This window comes from Colletotrichum jinshuiense, chromosome 4, assembly GCF_051148585.1.
Source record: "Colletotrichum jinshuiense chromosome 4, complete sequence".
NCBI lineage: Eukaryota > Fungi > Ascomycota > Sordariomycetes > Glomerellales > Glomerellaceae > Colletotrichum > Colletotrichum jinshuiense.
Genome location: NC_139311.1, coordinates 4,940,110 through 4,959,709, shown reverse-complemented (window position 1 = coordinate 4,959,709; position 19,600 = coordinate 4,940,110). Strand labels below are relative to the sequence as shown.

At 54.4% G+C, this 19,600-nt stretch overlaps 7 protein-coding genes across 7 annotated transcripts; 4 read left to right on the top strand and 3 right to left on the bottom strand.

Annotated features, from left to right (window-relative positions):
- Positions 1-381: 381 nt before the first annotated feature.
- On the top strand, positions 382-2,232 carry EsH8_IV_001255 (uncharacterized protein; the record flags this gene model as incomplete). The annotated part of the gene is made up of 5 exons (XM_083266145.1): positions 382-450; positions 545-650; positions 712-1,073; positions 1,131-1,511; positions 1,546-2,232. The coding sequence occupies 5 exons, from the start codon at positions 382-384 to the stop codon at positions 2,230-2,232; spliced, it is 1,605 nt and encodes a 534-aa protein (XP_083125040.1).
- A 1,303-nt stretch (positions 2,233-3,535) lies between these two features.
- On the top strand, positions 3,536-5,904 carry EsH8_IV_001254 (fungal specific transcription factor domain-containing protein; the record flags this gene model as incomplete). The annotated part of the gene is made up of 4 exons (XM_083266144.1): positions 3,536-3,550; positions 3,737-4,743; positions 4,810-5,232; positions 5,304-5,904. 4 exons carry the CDS (start codon positions 3,536-3,538, stop codon positions 5,902-5,904), a joined length of 2,046 nt encoding a protein of 681 aa, XP_083125039.1.
- A 129-nt stretch (positions 5,905-6,033) lies between these two features.
- Positions 6,034-7,012, bottom strand: EsH8_IV_001253 (fumarylacetoacetate hydrolase family protein; the record flags this gene model as incomplete). Its single annotated transcript, XM_083266143.1, has 3 exons — positions 6,034-6,510; positions 6,560-6,696; positions 6,757-7,012. The coding sequence occupies 3 exons, from the start codon at positions 7,010-7,012 to the stop codon at positions 6,034-6,036; spliced, it is 870 nt and encodes a 289-aa protein (XP_083125038.1).
- Positions 7,013-7,502: 490 nt separating this feature from the next.
- On the top strand, positions 7,503-8,583 carry EsH8_IV_001252 (RmlC-like cupin domain-containing protein; the record flags this gene model as incomplete). The annotated part of the gene is made up of 3 exons (XM_083266142.1): positions 7,503-7,752; positions 7,806-8,118; positions 8,181-8,583. 3 exons carry the CDS (start codon positions 7,503-7,505, stop codon positions 8,581-8,583), a joined length of 966 nt encoding a protein of 321 aa, XP_083125037.1.
- A 1,261-nt stretch (positions 8,584-9,844) lies between these two features.
- On the top strand, positions 9,845-11,406 carry EsH8_IV_001251 (uncharacterized protein; the record flags this gene model as incomplete). The annotated part of the gene is made up of 4 exons (XM_083266141.1): positions 9,845-10,111; positions 10,185-10,351; positions 10,437-10,853; positions 10,977-11,406. 4 exons carry the CDS (start codon positions 9,845-9,847, stop codon positions 11,404-11,406), a joined length of 1,281 nt encoding a protein of 426 aa, XP_083125036.1.
- Positions 11,407-11,995: 589 nt separating this feature from the next.
- On the bottom strand, positions 11,996-13,132 carry EsH8_IV_001250 (2EXR domain-containing protein; the record flags this gene model as incomplete). The annotated part of the gene is made up of 1 exon (XM_083266140.1): positions 11,996-13,132. One exon carries the CDS (start codon positions 13,130-13,132, stop codon positions 11,996-11,998), a length of 1,137 nt encoding a protein of 378 aa, XP_083125035.1.
- Positions 13,133-14,870: 1,738 nt separating this feature from the next.
- EsH8_IV_001249 (uncharacterized protein) lies at positions 14,871-15,986 on the bottom strand (the record flags this gene model as incomplete). Its single annotated transcript, XM_083266139.1, has 1 exon — positions 14,871-15,986. One exon carries the CDS (start codon positions 15,984-15,986, stop codon positions 14,871-14,873), a length of 1,116 nt encoding a protein of 371 aa, XP_083125034.1.
- Positions 15,987-19,600: the final 3,614 nt, after the last annotated feature.

The following is a 19,600-nucleotide window of genomic DNA, read 5'->3' as shown; positions in this document are numbered from 1 at the left end:
GTCTAGCATGCTTACTCTCAAGTGACTTGTCATCCGACTCCCGAGTTCCGTAAAAGAACCCCCTTTTGCCAGGGGAGCCACCCAGCCACCTAAGCTAGGCTCAAAGTTGGGGAAGCATCCACAGCCCGTGGGGAAACTGCACATTTTGGGGTCAACTGGGGAAGACATGGGCGTTGGCAGTATGGGGACTCGGTCTTGTCCCAATTCGCGACAAAGCCTCCTTTGATCTCGCATATATCTTTTGTCTCCCACCTCCAAATTCTATGGCCCTGGATTGTTCTGGCTCGGCGACTTCACTGCTTCCAAAGTTGATTGTAACGGCGGCCATTGAAGACTCGACAGCTTCCACTCCAATCCCAGTGTAGCCCGACCACAATCAAGATGGGCTTCCTCAAGTCGAAACCAGCCAAAAAGATGACCGAACAGGCCGTCGGTTCTGGCTTGCTCGCAGTATGTGCTTCCTATTGCCGCAATGTACAGGCGTGTCGACATCAGACGGCATCGCCCGAAAGTCATTGATCTTGAACTCTAACATCGGCTGAAGGTCCTGCCCGAAAACCCTGCACCTTGGTATCGCACCAAGCACTTGATCCTGCTAAACTTAACTCTTCTGATCCCAATGTTGTCGTCAGCTTCGGTTGGCTTTGACGGTATGTCATTGCATAACTAATGTCAGACGAAGTGAACCTTGACTCTAATGTCCTCAACTAGGTGCTATGATGAACGGTCTGCAGACAATCAAGCAATGGCGCGGCTACTTTGGTAACCCGACCGCTCCTGTACTCGGAACGATGAACGCCGTATACCCAATCGGTAAGATCATGGGCTTGATCCCAACTACATGGTTGGCAGACAAGTATGGTAGAAAGGTACCAATGTGGATTGGATTTTTTCTTCTCCTCGTTGGTGCTGCTCTCCAGGGCGCAAGTACTAGTCTGCCCATGTTCATCGTCGCCCGCTGGCTTCTCGGTGCCGCGACCGCCTTTATTGCGCAGCCAGCGCCGATTCTCGTTACCGAGCTTGCCTACCCTACCCAGCGTGGCAAGATCAGTGCGCTCTACAACACCTTCTTTGTAAGTCGATCCCAACCCATCATAGAAAGACTTGAGCTGATTTGAGGTAAAATCTAGTTCTTCGGAGCGATTCTCGCCGCTTGGTCTACCTACGGAACATTCCGTATGCCGTCGACATGGAGTTGGAGAATCCCGTCCATCTTGCAGGGCGCTCTCCCTGCAATTCAGTTCGCATTCTTTTACTTTGTGCCTGAGTCTCCCAGATGGCTCGTTGCCCATGGAAAGACTGAGCAGGCCCGAGAGATCCTCACCCGCTACCACGCCGGCGGCGACACGTCCTCGCCACTGGTTGATTATGAGCTCAAGGAGATTGAGGAGAACGTCCGCCTCGAGACCGAGGCCATGCGCGAGTCGTCTTACCTCGACCTCGTCAGAACGGCACCGAATCGCCGTCGTACTCTCATCGCCGTCATCATCGGCCTGGGTGCTCAATGGCAAGTCTGCTCTGATGCTTGCGGATTCCCATCAAAAGCTAACATACCTCGCTAGGAGTGGTTCGGGAGTCATCTCGTACTATCTTACTCTGGTCCTCAACACCGTCGGAATCACTGAGACCAAAGATCAGGCCCTCATCAATGGCCTTCTCCAGGTGTTCAACTGGATTGCGGCCGTTTTTGCCGGTGCCATGATGGTTGACCGCATTGGCCGCCGGAAGCTGTTTCTCATCTCGACCTCTGGTATGCTCGGATGCTACATCATCTGGACTATCCTCACCAGCGTCTTCACAAGGACCCAAGACAGCAGGGCCGGCTACGGCGTGGTGGCGTTTATTTTCATCTACTATTTCTTCTACGACATTGCTTGGTCGCCGCTCCTGCTGTCGTACCCGGTTGAGATCTTCCAATACACCCTGCGTGGCAGGGGATTGACGATTTCCTTGGGATCTACCTTTGTGGGTCTCATTATTGGACAATTTGTCAACCCCATTGGAATGGCAAATCTGGGTTGGAAGTACTACATCGTATTCTGCTGCATCTTGGCACTTCTTCTGTTCTTGATCTGGCTCCTTTGCCCCGAAACGAAGGGCCGCACGTTGGAGCAGATTGCCGAAGTCTTTGATGGCAAGAACCACGCCTTTGGCGGTGCCGTTTCTGGCGGAGAGAAACAGGTAGATGATGAGTTTGTGGAGGTAGAAAATATTGCGGACAGGAAGGTTTAAGACAGTGCAACGTGTAGCCAAACTTGTCTGGCATTTCACTATATAGTTCTGCAGCCTCAATAGCCAAGTTTCCTGTCCTATCTTCCGGTACCTGCTAGGTGATAAAATATCTACTGTGTATATTAAAAGCACGTCGATATCATTTTTGGCTCGGTATAGTTGTGACGTAATTGAGACCACAATTTCGTGTGATTAGCCAAGTAACGTTAAGCAGCCCAGAGTGTTACAGTATTATCTGCAAGACAGCAATTTTGACGATTTTATTGCCTTGCGCCAACTTAGTAACAACAACTTAGCAACCTGATCCATGTATGAATTCAAACAAGATTGGAGCTTCCCTTCATTATATTCTCCTGCACTGCAACCGCTGCAACAAAGACTCGTATGGAACACTGACAGCCAGACCACTGGAAGTTCTTAGGCACTGAAGGTGACTTTATTTCCTCTGCTTTCGCTGCGTTTGCAGATTTTCAAGGCCTGACAGCACATGCGTCGCGACATTCTTGGGTGCTGACCATGTCTCATGTCTCCATCACCCATCTTACCTTCAAGGACAGCATCATGGTGATTCACCATAACGAAGGCATTCTTCTAATAGTAAATCACATGCAAGACCCCGCTGTGGAGAAGCCCCGCATCTGCAAAGGGGCAATCCATCAGGGCGACTCTTCTGGAAGAAGAGATAGGTTTGTAATCGCCACGTGGAGATAGGCCAATTGAGGCTCAGGACTCAAGGCTTCGGATGAGGCAACCGCTTGCACCCATCCCCGGAGATTTTTGTCAAGTTTCGGTAGCCTTGGCAGCATGCGCTGGATGGGTTGTCTGGTAGGGATGGGGAGAAAGCGGGGAGCATGACTCGGACAACATCCGCTTCTGCGAACCAGAAGTGATTCCGTTTTCCGTGTCCCGCCAGGGCCATCTTCCGGTCTATGCTCCACCAGCCGCCCTTCAGAAGGAAGTTCTTCAAAGTGACCTCGGAACTCGGTGGTGTCCCCAGACACACTCAACCTTCTCCATCCAAACATTTCACCCCGAACTCTGCTCATTCTCCGCAATATCAGACCTTGCTCGACCAAAGGCGTCCGAGATCCTTCATCTGGTTCTAGACTCCAGTGCATATGCTTCCGAGACAGTCGCCGTCATTCCGAACTGTCTCGTCTGGGGCTCTGCTGGGGACTGGAGTCTCCCCCACCCACCGCCGAGGGGGGACATCCGGAAGGACGGAGAACAATGGAGCCCAAGCCCAAGCGAATTAAGATTGATGTGGCATGCGAAGCATGTCGGAGGAGGAAAGTCAAGTGTGATGGGGCGCGTCCAGGTAAGTGAGTAAGCGGTGAGCCCGTGACCTCGCGGCGAGAACATACTGCCCCGAAAGCCTTGGCTGGTGAGATCAGACAGGGAGAAAGGGGTTCATCCAAATAAGTGTCCAGAACGTTTAGTTCGTCTTTGGACAAGATTTCGTGGCTGTTACGGCGCTCTTTTGACTGTTCAACGCTGATGGCAGAACGCAGCATGCGGCAATTGTTGGAAGAGAACCGACCTGAGGGACGGCTGCGCGTACAGCTCCGAGCCCGATAAGCCGCTCTCGAGGGAGAAATCGGCGGATGTCAGCCCTGGCAATCGTGAAAGGCCGATACCTAAGATCATCCACACCCCCGAGGCCAACTTTGCACAGCCTCTGATGCCTCCCGTCTCTCGGCCCCCCAATGCAACGCCCAAATCAACCACGTCTTCCGGGCCGGACCTCTCACGGAGACGGATGGAGCGGCTCCCAATTACTCCATCCGATGCCAGCCCCTCGGTTGTGGATTCGATGACCACAGTTCGTGAAGAAGGCGTGGTCACCGGCGAGTACTTCGGCAGCAGTAGCGCGGGCTCCTTTACAAATCAAATTAAGGCTGCCATCGATGCACGGCTGGGCTCGACAACGGAGACAAGAAGCTTGAGAAGCTCGCTCTTCAGGTCTTCGGTGCCTCTCACTGGCGTAGCTCCAGGAGGTCAAGCTGACTATGTCTTGCCGGCTCGAAAGCAAGCTGATCACTTGATGGACCTCTATTGGTACTATGTTGATCCGCTGTACCCATTCTTGGACCGGCAGAGGTTTGAACATTCTTATCGAGCTCTCTTTGCCGGGACCTCCATTGATGCAGACGAGCGCATCTTTGTGAGCATACTCAACATCATATTTGCCCTCTCTACACAATTGATTGAGTCACTGCCTCCCGAGCAAAGGGACTCGTCCAGTCAGGGATACTTCACAAGGGCGCAAGACTTGCTGCAGCTCAGCCTTTGGGATACCGGCTCCATTGAACTTATCCAGTGTCTTCTCGTCATGAGCCAATATCTTCAAAGTACGAACAATCCTCACCAGACATGGATGATTGTTGGATCGGCAGTGAGAATAGCCCAAGGCCTCGGTTTACACTTACCAGAGACGCTTGCGGAAATATCAAGCGAACCCGAAAGGGATCTGGTCAGACGGATATGGCACGGCTGCATTTTGATGGACCGGTAAGCCGTGACTTTGAATGTTCGGGGGTTTTTGTTTGTCCCTTTCTGACCTGTAACCACTACCAGGATGATCGCCATCACCCATGGCCGCCCGGCGATGATTTCAGACCAACTTGCTTCAAGCGTGGTGCTACCGCCTATACCAGACACTAAGAACCAAAGCGAGAATGACATCCAGCTTGATGCCGTTAAGCTCCACAAGCTTCGATACCAAGGTTTCTTCGTTAAGTCCTTGGAGCTCTACGAGGTCATCAACCATGCGGTTCTTGCTTTCTATTCTTCACCCTCAACCCTAAAGTCGCCCACAACACCCAATGGCATTGGTCAGCGCTCATCTGATCGACATGAATTAGACCTTGGGGCAGCTTTGCAACTCGACCAGCGACTGTCAAAATGGGAGAAGGGCCTCCCAAGCTTTCTCACAATAGCCGAGCCAGAGACTCAATTGGACGAGGTTTTCCGGCGGCAGGCTGTCATTTTACGCATCAGGTGAGTAGTATGCCAGCGTTCGCGAGTCTCAGAGATGTCTGCCAATTAGGACCTATCTAACTCATCTTAAGACTGCTTCACGCCCGCATGTTGCTTCTTAGGCCCATGCTTACTCGGTTCTGTCTGTCTCATTTTCCAGAGTCCTCTCAGACTTTCGATGATCTTTCATCCCGCGTCGTACAGCAGTGTGCTATGGTGTGCGTCGAAGCTGCGCAAAGTCTCATCTCGTTCATTGTGCAGTTTCAACGGCATGATGGCAGCCTTGGTCTCCTTCCAGCCTGGTGGTATCGCGTATTTTACATCTACACAGCCGCCACCGTTCTCATTGCCGCACGCCTCCGTCCCGCTGTTTTCTCCTCTCTCGACATATCCCGGTCATGGAACCAGGCAATGGCACTTCTTCACGACCACGAAAACTTGGGGCCCTCGCCGCGGAGATGCGCTGCAGCGCTCCAGATCTTGTCAACAAAGATGTTCCAAGAGCATCCTCAACCAGCAACACTTCCGAATAGCTCTGACAACCACCCATCAGTGCCGAGCATTCCCAACGAACAGGAGACTTTTGACATGCCTTTCCCGTACCTAGCGCAGGATTCAGCATTTGATATGGATGCAATATCTTTTGATATCAACGACTTTTCGTGGCTCAATAGTATGCCCGGAAGTCTGTAAGAGTCTGTAAACGGGCCGATGGCCATTCATCTTCATGTACACTCATCTCAAAAATACCCGGCCTTGACGCCACACGTGCTCGTACAAAAGTAGTTACAGGTCATTCGTTTGTTTGTTTTGGCTGTAGCACTACTCGAACACCATCTTGTTCTTCACGCCGCCTAGCTTGCTTATCCGTACCTCCACCACGTCGCCGTCGTTCAAATACTTTGGCGGCTTCATGCCCATGGCAACACCCGACGGTGTGCCCGTCAATACAACGGTTCCAGCCTCGAGTGTTGTACCTTGGCTGATGAAGCTAACAATCTCCTCAACACCAAACAGCAAGTCACCCGTGCTCTCGTGTTGCCTCTCTTCACCGTTCACAAAGGTTTGCAGGAGAAGGTCGCTGGCGTTCCCGACCACTGCCGGGGACACCAATACTGGGCTGAAGGGAGCAAACTTGTCGAAACCCTTGCTGAAGCACCATTGAGGAACTCCACCGGCCTTGGCTGGGTCTCTTTGCCAAGCTCTCGCGGAGACGTCGTTTGCAGTAAGGTAGCCCGCAACATACTCCAAGGCCTTCTCCTTGGGGATGTTCTTGGCCGTCTTTCCAATTACGAAGGCCTACAGGCGTTAGTTTCATGACAATACCACGTTGAATGAGATTTCTCACCAGTTCGCCCTCATAGTCGACGGTGCCATCTTGAGCAACCTTGGGAATTGGTACGTCCTCGTTCCAAGCAGCAACTGATGTCGCGGGCTTGATGAAAACGGAGGGGAAAGGAGGCGGTGTCCGGCCACCCTCCTTGACTGCGATTGGAGTTAGATGTCTGCACCTGTGGCTGCTGGGCAGGAACGATTAGAACATACTGTGCTTGACGTAGTTCAGGCCAATGCACCGAATGATGGGGACATCCTTCGGTGTCAAGAGAGGTCTCAGAGTCTTGACATGCACGCGCTCACCCTTCGTCAGGGGTGAGACGGGACTGGCACCATCATAAACGATGGCCCACAAGTCGTTCTTCTCGAGGAGGGTCGTGATCTCAAGCCCATCTTCGATCTGCGGCTCGCCGAAGTGTTCGACGTCGCTGTCGTCTACGAAGCGGATAAGGCGGTTCCACGACATGGTGACTAGATATGTGACTGAAAATAGAAAACAATAAACCCTCCTTCTATTTTGGTAATGATGGACCGTACGTTGCAGTTTCCAGATAAACTTGGCTCCTTAAGTGTGTGTCCCTGAGGTGTCGGTCCCCTCAAAGGCGACATATGACCTGAGCCAATCAGAGGCCGTTCCGATGGCGGTGGTCGGGGACCTGTGCGACACTTCGGAACTCGGAATCCCACCAACTGGCTGCGCCGGACCCCGTCCCGCGTGGCGCTTCCGCGGTACAGATGCAGGCATGGGGGGCAGCAATCCGGGGATGTCGGGGAAATGTCCCTTGATAACCTCCTTCAAACGTCCCTCAGACATCCAACTTCATCTCGATAGCCGGGCTCTCACCATTAAATCTGGGATTATATCCAGCTGCAACCCATTGTCGTCACTGAGTCCTCATTCATCATAATCTATCCAACAAAAACAAGTACACACGCCCAATTGGTCGTTATTCGCAATGGACTCCCCTCACGAGGACGATCAGCAGGCCAAGGCCATGTCCAACTACCTGGAACAGCTTCCAGCACAGCACTTGGAGCCGTTATGGTCCAAGATGAACGTGATGGTCCCGCCTACACCGGCACCCGTAGCGAAGCCTCACATCTGGAAGTATGCCGATAACCTGCCTCTCCTCCACAAGGCTGCTCAACTGGTTGGCGAAAAGGAAGCCGAGAGGAGAGTCCTGATGTTGGTAAACCCCAATATGGGTGCGTATCTCTAATCAAAGATGGACATATGATATCAAACTCACATGATTCAGAATCCCCCTACACAACGGATACTATCTACGGCGGTCTTCAGATCGTCAACCCTGGCGAGACCGCGCCAGCTCACAGGCACATTGCTTTTGCCCTCAGATTCATCATCGATGGCGAGGGCTTTACGGCTGTCGAAGGAAAGAAGATGCCCCTCAAGCGCGGTGACGTTGTCGTCACGCCCACATGGCACTGGCACGACCATGGCAACGAGAGTGACGCCCCCGTCATCTGGTTGGACGCCCTGAACCTGCCACTCTTCAGATTCACCCCCGTTCACTTTGCAGAGCAGTATCATGAGAGCCGGTATCCCAGCGTGTGCGTCTATTCCAGTCCTTTGAGTTGATAGAATGTAAACGGCCAGAACTGACATTTCTTAGACTGACTGATTCATGTGAATGGAGACATCCTTGGGACCAAGTCGAGGCTGAATTACAAGCGCAAGAAGGACCGTACGCCATCCACCACTACACCAGCCACGGCAAGCCCTTGTCGCCCATTCTCGGTGCACAAGCAGAGCGTATCGATGGCAACTATACGACCAAGGAGGTTCGCGAGCAGGCTTCGTTCCTTTACCACTGCTACGAGGGCCAGGGACAGACTATTGTTGAGCCCCCTACAGGGCCCCGGGTCATCTTCAAGTGGACCGCAAGGGACACATTTGCCGTGCCGGCATGGTCCAAGATCCAGCATGTGAACGAGCTTTCCACTACGGCTTACCTTGTCGCCGTGAGTGACAGGCCATTGCTGAGCAGCATTGGGTTGATTAAGCCGCAATCGTAGATTTTAAAGGAAAGCGGGAGTCGCGGGAGTTTTTAGTATTATTAGACAGAGGGCATCTGTGAACCTAGTCATGGCGACTGAAAACTGTAAATATCAGTAGTAATGAGTATGACGTGAGTCATCCTGAATGTTTACCCAGGCACCGATTGTACTGAACAGATCATCGGGTAGATTGACGCGGCGCCTGGTCTCGTTGTATCGTGATAGACTCGCCTTACGGCAGGTAGCTTTGCCAACTTGATGTCACTGATGAAAAGAACGCAAAATATCTACGAACTACGTCAGAACAAGTAGAAATGGCATCAATACGGTACGACTATATCACCTCAAACCGAACACCTTGGCTGCCGCTATAATTGTTTTTGCAGGCCAAAATGAATCTCAGATGCCATGCCAGGTGGCTCTAACTGTAACTGCCATATTTTGCCTAAGCCGCGATACAAAGAGCTCATTGTACCCCCGGGCGTAATTTGGGCCAGTAACAGCGTCAGCAACTCCTCAGATGGGTCATCTACCCACAACACCCATCCTGTAGATTATGCTTACCTATCCATGTGCCATTCAACATACGGCTATGTTTATATTCTTTTAGAGTCTTTGGGATCTACAGGGGCGACTGGCAAATCATGTACTTTCGATTCTCATCCCCAAGGCCCTTCCTCATTCAGCATCGAATCCGTGCCAGAATGACGAACAAGGTCTGGCAAGGCAAGCAGAGCGCCGCATTCCATCTGACCCGCAGGTTATCCCGTTGCACTTGTGATTGCAATTCTCATTTTGTTCCAGTCTAATTTTTGTTGGATATGGGAAAGATGTTGCAAACTGTAGTTTGCATGAGCCGGATGAATGAAGCCTTCGAAATACTTGGGTATATCACCGCGACGAATAGAAATGGACGCCATAACGGGAGGATCCGCCCCAACTCAGTTTCTAAGCCCACGATATGACATGTGGCCGTCAAATGGATAGCACCATAATAATCTTCGGCTGGTTTCCTTCGACAATTCTGATAGAAGCTCCACAAGAAGCTATCTTCACACTCAACGGCCCTTTTCTGTTGAATTGTGACCCACAAAGAGCCGAAACTGCACACAGAGTGAGCCGGACTACTCCTGGACCTCGGCTGGATTACCCCTTTAGTCAGATATTCAGCATCAAGTACGCAATAAATAAAAAATATTCAACGATCTTGGGAGAAAAAACTCAAGACATATGGTCAGTTTGAATTGATTCAGATCGAAACTTTTGGCTACAATCAGCTATGTTCTCCCCTCTATTGGACGGCATTGGCGCCGGGCTCACATCATGGAGCACTCTCTCCTTGATTATTATCGCCCTCGTCAGTTACATTGTAATGGTCAAGCGACTCCGTTACCGTCGCAGAGCAGAAATCGAGGCGCCATTCGCCTCCGGCGGACGACCATTGTCGAGCATGACCGCAAAAGAAGCACACGAAATCATACAGAAACTGCAGGAGCTGGAGTTTCCGTATGCATTCGGAAAAGCGCGCAAGTTGGCTCTTCTCAAGGTACGTCAAAATACTGCAGCTTTGGCTCATAAAAGAGTACACAGGGTGGAGGGGATCAGCTAATCCTACACAGGCCGGAGCTATCCCGACCATGTCCAAGCTCTTTGCCGTGACAGGCCAAAATAACAAGCGAAACGCCGGGAAACGGGCCGTCGATACCGAAATTCTTCTCCGGGAGGCGCAGTCCAAGCGTAGGGACTCGGAGCGGTACGCGACAGCTGTGGCAAGAATGAACTACTTGTAAGTTGCGCGTTTGCCAGTTCGGCTTACAAAGTGTTGCACATGAACGATTACTGACGGCGAGGACTTTTCTTGAAATCTTTAGGCATGCCCGATACCGCAGTGCCAACAAGATAACCGACAACGACCTCCTACACACGCTAGGCGATGGCCTCGTCGAGATCCTGAACGTTGTTGACAGAGACGAATGGCGCAAGTTGACCGACGTCGAAAAGTGCGCCGCGGGCGTCTTCCACAAGAATCTGGGCGACGACATGAAAATCCCGTTTGACCCTCTGCCTTCAGATGATGACGGCTGGAGAGACGGTTTGCACTTTGCAGCCGAGCTGAGAGACTGGACGTTGAAGTACGAAGGCGAGGTTGCGAAGCCGGTGCCGACAAACGATCAATATGTCAGGGTTTACGTGGATTCGGCTTTGTCGTCTTTGCCCAGCTTCGTGAGAGTTACGTTGAGAAAGACTCTGGGCGCTGACTTGGACGATATAATGAGGGCGAGTCTCTGGTAAGTAGCAACATTCCGGATCTTGCCGTGTGTGAATGGAGAGGCATTGCTGCGCAATTCGGTCACACGTCAGCCCTGTTGACTATTCGTGGAATTGACGATTCTGACGTTTTTTTTCCCCAGCCTCGAATCCCCCGGTCCGATCCTCTCGACCTTTCTGAAGGCCGTACGCAATTCACGAATCTTCTATCTCCGCCACCTCTCACTGCCGCGCTCATCTTCTTCTCCTGTAAAGCTTGTGAACGACGCACCGAACCCCGGCACAAAGCTGTACAACTTTGGAAGGAAAAGCCTCCAGCCCTGGTACATGAAGCCGACCATCCTGTCTACATGGGGCCCGGGTGCGTGGCTGGTCAGGGCATTCGGCGGTAAGGTTCCTGGGGCTCGGGGAGATAGGTATGTCCCCCAAGGATACGACCTGATGACAATCGGGCCGGAACCCCAAAAAGGAAAAGGAATAGACGAGATGATGTCGGACATCGAGGTCATCATGGGCAAGAGTGTGGCCATGTGCCCCTTTTCACAGGCAAAGGCAGGAATCATCAACCCATGACCTCTCAGCAGCTACTAAGCACGATAAACTTTTAACGAGGCATGTTATACAGAGGGGAAGGGGTAAGGGGGGCCGTGTGTGTATACGGCATCAGTTCGTTTTGGAAGCCCGAATGATACGTGCACATAGAGAAAGACGCTGAGAGACAAGAATTGAAAATAATTATCATGTTATGATTACCGGGTTCTGGGAGACAACAAAATCTCGAAATAAGTTTTCTTCCACAGCTTAACAGCATAACAGTGGGGTTTGATATTAATTCTTTGTTACTATCTTTAATAGTAGCTATTGTAAGTGAGAGGCATCCTTGGACGCCGATTTTACTCACGCGGTCATCTTCCATTGCACTTAGTCCTCACAACACATATTTATGCAGTGAATTAAATTGATGTTCCAACTCGCTTTCTCTACGCCCACCCCCATGTATGAAATTGATATCATTCATAGGCTATCGACACTTTGTTGTTGGCGTTCCTATCTACATATTTATTCCAAAAATATTCAGTGTCGACTGCTTGGCTTACCATGCCGTCTCGGAGGACACCGCCTGCTACATCACATGGCCCCGGGCATCGATGCAATGCCATGTTCAGGGCCCGGCCGTTGGAATCTCCCCCTTCCTGACCACAACAAAATGGCCCCCATTGACCTGTCGAAACCTGAATCTCTCCCTCGTTTGGCGTCGCAAAGGAAGTTTTGGCACAATCTTGATGGATCTCAACTTCGGGAACGGAACCCGGCCGTCCTCGGACATCTCCTCCAACCGATCGAAGAAGTCCAGCTGGTCGACCCTGTAAAGCTCCTCCGCGGCCGGGTCGTACGCCCCCTCAAACCTTTCATCGTCCAAATCCCACAGCTTCACCTCCAGCACCTTCAGCTCGGGGAAGAAGCCCTTGAGGATCTCAAACACAAGATGCCACGCCCCCTTGGGCCCCCCATCGAAGTAGCCGTAGCGCCCATCGACGACGGCGTGCTGGATCCGCTCGCAGAGGCTGCGCGGCATCGCCCACTCCTTGTTGGGCCCCCCTGTTATCGACGCCGTGACGACGGGCCCGGCCTCTCTGTAGTTTCCCTCAGCCCTCCAGGTGGTGGGGACCATGGACCCGTCCCACTCGAGCACCACCGAGTCCCGTGCGGGGCTGAACGGAAAACCCCGCGGGTCTGGCGCCCCGAAGAACGCGGTCGCCACCGCCCTGATTTCCCGGCTGACGCCGAACAGGGGGATGGCGCTCCAGCGCCTGCTGTGGCTTGAGGAGAAGTGCGCCTGCGGTCCTCTCCTCCACTCCAGGTCTATCTTCACCCAGCCCTTGACGACGATGGGGTCGACGCTGGCCAGCAGGATCTCATCCCTGAGCTCCTTTGGCAAGCCCATGAAGAGGTGAAATGTGGGCGGCTCCGGTTCCGACACGGGCGGCGGGGGGTCGTGCGCGCCGTCGCCTTCGTCTGAAGAACTTGGGGAATCCTCACTTAGTATGCACGTTTGCCATGAACGCTCAGGACGCCTCCCCCAGTGGTGGTGGTGGCACCGCATGTGCCTGCGGGCGCGCAAGACTATGTCGCGCCATCTATCGCGGTTCGTCGCGTCGATGGCGATGACAAGCTCCTCCTTGATTTCGGGTTCCTCCTCCTCCTCCTCTTCCTCCTCGTCATCATCCTCAGACGCTGAGCTGAGCAGCTCCGGCGACGAGGGTAGGCTAGAGGAGCCGGGCGGGAAGGGCGTTGCCATTTGGAGTCAAGAGGTGGCGGCGTGGCTGCGATTCGTCGAGCGAACGGCAAACGTGGCTTTAGGAGGCGCTTTTTGTTTTCTATTATTTTCCAACTTCTCTATCTGTTGTTGTTTCGGCAGATGAGAGCAGCTAGAATCTAGGCCGAAATATTGCAACCTACGGCGGCGAGCGAAGGATCGATGACCAGTCGGCTCGCGATGAGCGCTGTGGGTCGCAGGATGCATCGCGTCAAGGATCCCGGCGTTGGTGCCTGTTCTCCCCTCGGCATCAAAATGAAGCTGGCGCGGACTATCACGAGAAACGCCTAAAATTCTACTTTTTTGGGAGGGGGGCTAAATCCTCTCACTTGTCCTTGTAATTTGAGTCATTCACATTGAGGGCGTCTGGTCCGACTAAGCATCTTGAACAGATGTCAGTGCGCTCCGAACAAAGACTCACTCTTCTCATCCATGGTGTGCTTATTGTTCACGGGCTTGCATTTCGACAACGTCTCCTCTCCCTCGAAACTCGCGGTGCGCATACACGCTTCGTCAAATGATCATCTCACGGTTGCTGGGTTGAGGATCAGATAGATGCAATTGTTTCCAGTTATAAATCCAAATGTTTCCGGCCTGGCTATCCCCCGCATTAAGTCGGAGTGCGAATACGACCCTCGCCACGCGAGGCTTCCGACGATTGAATCGAGGGGGGAACATGTTCGCGGCTTCGGGAAGACGAGGGCAGAAGAAAGGCACAGGGCATGTTCCTTGGCAGGCAGCCTACCGACTCGGGAAACCAGCTGACCGACCTCTCTTAGAGCGGTGAGAGATGGAGGAGAGAGGGCCGTTTCACCCGCGAAGCTCCCATCCCTACGCGGCCGACACTGGTTCGGCATAGCCGTCGTGATCCAGCCGTTGTTTCCTCAGACGAGGGCGGCGGGAACCATGGGGGACCCTGGCACACGCTCGTTGTTCTGGCCGACAGGGACGGAAATTCCGACGATTTCGAGAACAGTCGAAACTTGGCACACCCCCCGGCATGAATCTCTGCTGGGCACCCTACCCGCCGCCCGCCCCGTGCGAGTACGCGCGTGAAGTCTGGGGTAGGCTGGCGCAGAGGTGAGACACAGACCCTGAGAAAAGAAAAAAAAAAGAAAAAATAAAAGAGGCCGACACACAGACACCCCTCTCCCAAATCTTCCCACATTCCAATAGCCTGGTTCCCAGGAAAATTGAATCTCGGGTAAGATTTGAGGCTGAAGGCGGCGCGCGGGCTCGTTCTGGACTAGCAAGCTCGGGGTTCCTGCTTAGCTGGTCCCAATGGTGAGGAATGACTATGACGAGTTAGACGGTAGCGCGCGCCACATGCGGGAAATATGTGCTGAGATGAATTGTATGATTTCTCTTGTTTTTGGTGTGTAATGTGCTATGTGTGTGTGTGTCCTAAGTATATACAACTAGAATTTAAGAAAAAATTGCGGATTTTTCCGCTGGGTATCCCAATGAATCATAAAAAATGCTCCGGTCATGATGGACCTGCCAAGCCGTTGTTGCCGTACCATCGCTGTCGTGGCCGGGCGTGTACAAAGAATTTTCCCCTCCCATGCATCCCATCCCATCCGTGGCCATGTAAGTAGTAATAGTAGAAGAAAGGAAAAATAATGATAATCCACCAAAGCCCGGTCATCGGGGCGTCGTCGTCGTCGTTGTCGTCTATGGAAAAAGAGAAAAGAAAAAGGTATAAAATTCTTTTGGTTGCTCATGCAGCCACAATCTCGGGTCTCATGCGCTGGTTCGCCGTCATGGACGACGAGCCGGTGGACGCGTGCGTCGGGCGCCTCATCCTCAGCTCGACAAAGTGGGCCACGAGGCTCTTGATCTGGGCCTCGAAGCCCTGGAGGCGGAAGCCAAAGACCTCCTCCGAGGCGGACGAGTCGAACTCGAGGGCGGTGGTGCCGACGGAGCCGCCGCTGCTGAAGAGCTTGCGCTCAAAGGCCTCGGGGAAGTTGCGCTTGGAGATGAGCTTGGCGTCGTTCCACCGCGCCTTGGTGCTCAGGATGTAGCTCCGGTTGCCCGGGACGGAGGGCTGCAGGGCCTGGACGTGTGCGCGGGCGACGTCGTCAACGTGGACGGTGGCGCCGGCGAAGCTGCAGCCCCATTTCTTGCCGCGGAGGGTGGCGAGGACGACGGCGTTGGTGCCGCGCATGGCCTCGTTGGTCGAGGTGGCGATGTCGTTGCGGCCGAGGACGAAGGACGGGTGCAGGTGCACGACGTCGAAGCGAGGCTGCTCCCTCGCGAGCCAGGCCTCGGCGCCCTTGAGGGCGGCCACCTTGGAGGCCGCGTAGGCGGCGAACTCGCTCTCGTAGGGCTCGGGCTTGAAGCCCGCCCGCTCCGTGGGCTGCACCGGCGTCGTGCGGCGCTCGCGGCCCTCCATCTCGCCCACCGAGGCGAGCGCGACGACGGAGCTGGTGATGACGACGCGGCGGACGGTGCCCGCGCGCTTGGCGGCCTCGAGCATGCCCAGAGTGCCGCGGACGGCGGGCTGGATGAAGTACTCCTGGTGCTGGTCGCGGGGCACCGAGTCGGCGGTGGCGAGGGGCGAGGCGACGTGGATGACGGATGAGACGCCGCGGATGGCCTCGTCGTAGGCGCCGTCGGCGGTGATGTCCGGCACGATGGCGAAGTTGAGCCTGGCGCGGGGGAGGTCGAGGGCGCGGATCTGCGGCCGCGAGCGGATGAAGGCGGCCTTTGCCTCTGAGCGGACGGCGCAGCGGACGGTGTGGCCTGCGCGGAGGGCGTGGGTGAGGATGGCGAAGCCGACGTGGCCGGTGACGCCCGTGATGAGCAGGAGCTCGTCAGGGAGGATGCACAGCATGGTTGCTGAGATCTTGAGATGTGAGTATATGCGGGTGTTTTGCTGTCTTGTTATAACTGTTTGCTGTTGTTGGGTGACGGGACGGTTTGTGTTTCAAGAGGACGTTCTTGGACCGGTATGGGATGGTGTTCAAGAACGGTTATGACTCTTGTAAGGTAGTGTTCGAATGTCCGTAAAAGGTATTTGATCGGTGATGGCGAACCTCTCTCAGTCTGGAAAGTGGTGCGAAGGGAGGGGAGGGTCATATATCTACTCTGGGAAGCCGTTCCCACTACTTGCCTCCGCCCCCCTCCCCTCCTCGAACTCTACCCGGTCCCTTGTGGTCCCTTGTGGCCACCCCCCCAGAGGCTCAGATAGACGAACGCCACGTGCAAAGGGGTGAGACAGCGAGGGGACCCTAGTTGGGGCTAGGAATCATTCCAGGAGTGGTAATAAACATAACAATAATTCCGTGCCATCGAGGAGGCGACTCCGAATGGAGGTGGTGGCTCCTCCGTGCTTGCGCGGTGTTAGCGTCAGCAGACGTATCCATGCATGGACCAGCGCCTCCTCCGTTCTCTCGATCTACTGCGTGGTGAGGTAGACGGAGAGGCTAGGCTGCTCGCTGGCCAAAAAACAATGGCTGCTACGTGAACTGCACATGTAGGGCTGGCGTGGCTACCCGCTTGATGGTCACGCAGGTTCACGTAGCATGTTAATGGTCGGTCACTAGGCTGAAGACTGGTACCCGACTGGCTCGAGCAGGGTGTGTCGTGGCGTCCATTGAGCCGCACTGACGGTCCCGCCCGGCATCATCCCTCCTCAGTCAGCATCCAATCTGCGGGGTGAACGCGGCCAAGAAACCCCCATTGGGGGTTAATCACGAGCTAGCGGTAATGAAGAAGCAAGAAAACAGGGGCAGAGGGGGGCATTGCAACAGCCAAGCATTCGTCTCTTGACTCCCTGGTAGGCTGTGTGGGGGATAGAGATGGAACTCACAAGAAAAGGACGACTTTCATATGGCGTTCGATGGGGGGAGGAGGTTCATGCGTGAACCCATCCCGCCCAATGGTTTATTTTTCCCAGACCCAGGAAGAGGAGGGGGGCTGTAACGCAAGGTTGGAACCATTCCAGCCTAGTCTGGTATCAGAGTAGCTCAGCCAGCTGGACGCGCAAAAAGGCCAAGCCAGGCGTCCAGCCATCAAGCCAAGCTGAATGACTTAAGTTTCCCCTCGGTGGCGCATCGTAGCCGACAAATGGGAATCCAGGGCCTCACCATTGCGACGCGACTTGCCGCCAGTGAGAATGGCGAGAAGACGTGGCGCACCGTTGTGATTGGCAACGAGGCGGCCTCTACCCCCATCGGCGCGGCAAGCCAATCCTTTTCTTCTTCTCCTTTGCCTCTCCTTGATTTGCTCGGGAAGACGGGAGAGGGATGGGGGGTTTGACTCGACTCCAACAATAAAAAATGTTAAGACGGTAGTTGTGGCAACGAGGGCCCTGCGAATGTGAGTCAAGAGACGAAATTTCTCTCTGGTCGCCCCCCCTCCCCCTCCCAAAAAAGGTTCCTTCACACTCAATCTCGGGACCGTCGATAGCGCCCCATGGCCGAGGACGCTTGGCCAGATGACCTGGGAGACTGGTCGGCTTTCGCGCCGGCGCTATTCAAGGCCGGGCCCTTTCCATTTGCTTCTAACCCGTCGTCATTGCCAACCCCTCCACGCTGCCCTCGCCTGCTCGCCTGCTTGTCGACATCGGGAGATCGGCGGAACACTGCCGGCCACACAGTCTCGGTACCGACAGCATGGGCTGTCAGAAAGCGCCTCCTCCCCCTACCACAGGTAGCAGTGCATCTTGGCCCTCCCCCCCTCCCTCTTCTTGCCTCCAACCAACCCTCTCGCTTACCTCTCGCTACGTCCCGATAGCGCGGGTGAAGCAAGGGATAGGAGGGGCGACGGGCAAATCAGAATGCGAGGGTACTGGACTGGGCCGTTGCGGGTCGCTGCCGGCGTGGTTGCCGGTGCAGGGCTTGAGACACGGCGGCCAGGGACGCTGGGTGAGACAGCAGCGCGCCACATCGTCTCATCATGAACGCCTCCCTCTGGCCCAAAATAAAGCACGAGGTATCAACACTATACACAAATAAATAAATAAACCCGCAGAAGAAGCGACGTCTAGGGTTGACATGCCTGCCAGCTGAAATGCATGCGCGAGGAGGGGGGGGGGAGAGAGGGGAATCGCCAGATGGCCAAATAGGTCCCAGCATATGAGCCCATGGCACGGGCCCCTGCCTCATGGCCCCTCGGCCTCGCGATCCAGTCACTGGCCCATCCGTGCTCCTACATAAGCCCTCCGTCTCAACTTGTTTTAGTTGTATTAAGGCGCGGAGTCAGACAATGAGGGGAAAGAAGGAAATCAGGCCCCCCATCCTCGGACTAAATATCAACAACAACAATAAATTAACCATCCCTCGCATCCCAAAAGTAACTCCATGGAAGAATAATAAACGTGCGGGTATCCGATTTTAATTTAGCCACGTCAACCCGCAACACGCATCATCTGGGTCGAAAGTCTATTCGCCCCCCTCGTTGGCTGTTTGAAGTGGGATGAGTTCGGAGCGCGAAGGATTCCGTGCACAGGCTCCATCCAGTCGCGAGGGAGATTCATGCATTTCCCTCTGGGCCGCGGCATTTCCAGACGAAATGAATGCATTCCATGGCCTGCCTGGGGGGAGAGGAGGCAACAGGGAAAGCTGAGATGGCCGTCACATGAGGTGCGAGGATTGTCACTGCAAGTGAACGAACTGCATGGGGTGGCAAGCCGCGCGCAGATCAGATTGCAGGGTGATGCCTGGATCTGCATTGTTTCCCACTCATCTCGCGGCGCTGGTTGACGTGCATGCAGCCGCGACCTGAGCGGCGGCCGGGCGAGGGGTCTAATGCAAAGAAAAAGGGATGAAGGGAGACTGCGGGAGGATTTTCTTTTTCTGAGACCTGGAAGGGTCTATCCCACGAGATGTCAACATTTCGTCAGGGGGGGTGTTAGTGAAGGTTGGGACGGGGAGGGCGGAGGAGGGGCAGAGATCGGATTCGCCTCCCGAGCTTGATTGGGCATCTATGGAGAAGCGCACGAGTGTTTTCTTCTTTTCTCGCCGAGGTAAGACAAGCCCCCTCGGGTTGCGTACTCACTACCGTTTGAGAATGAGTGCTGGCGATCAGAGATCGACGGGCGCTGCAACGCGCGTTGGAAGCAACCCTTTCAGCAATCGCACCTTTGCCGTGCACGGGAAGGGCGTGGGAGAGAGAGCGAGAGTGAGAGAGCGCGCGGGATGTTTGATGGTGAGTCCTAGTGCAGACGGCAATCTGAGCTGGCGTCCTGATCGGCGTGTCGAAGTTGGACCGGCGCTCCTCTGCCAAGCAGAGGCCCTAGAGCAACGGGGCCGACAGGTGCCCTGGCACGCCGAGCGAGCCCCGCCCAAACGGCCGAAAGTGGACCCCCGTCCGTCCGCAGCTTCCGCGCCGGGGTACGTTCCGTTTACCCCGGGGGGACCCTGGGGGAACGTGCCTGAAGTGGAGAGAAGCCAGTATCCTTCATCCGAATCAATGGCAACTGATCCGAACTAGATGATGCATGTC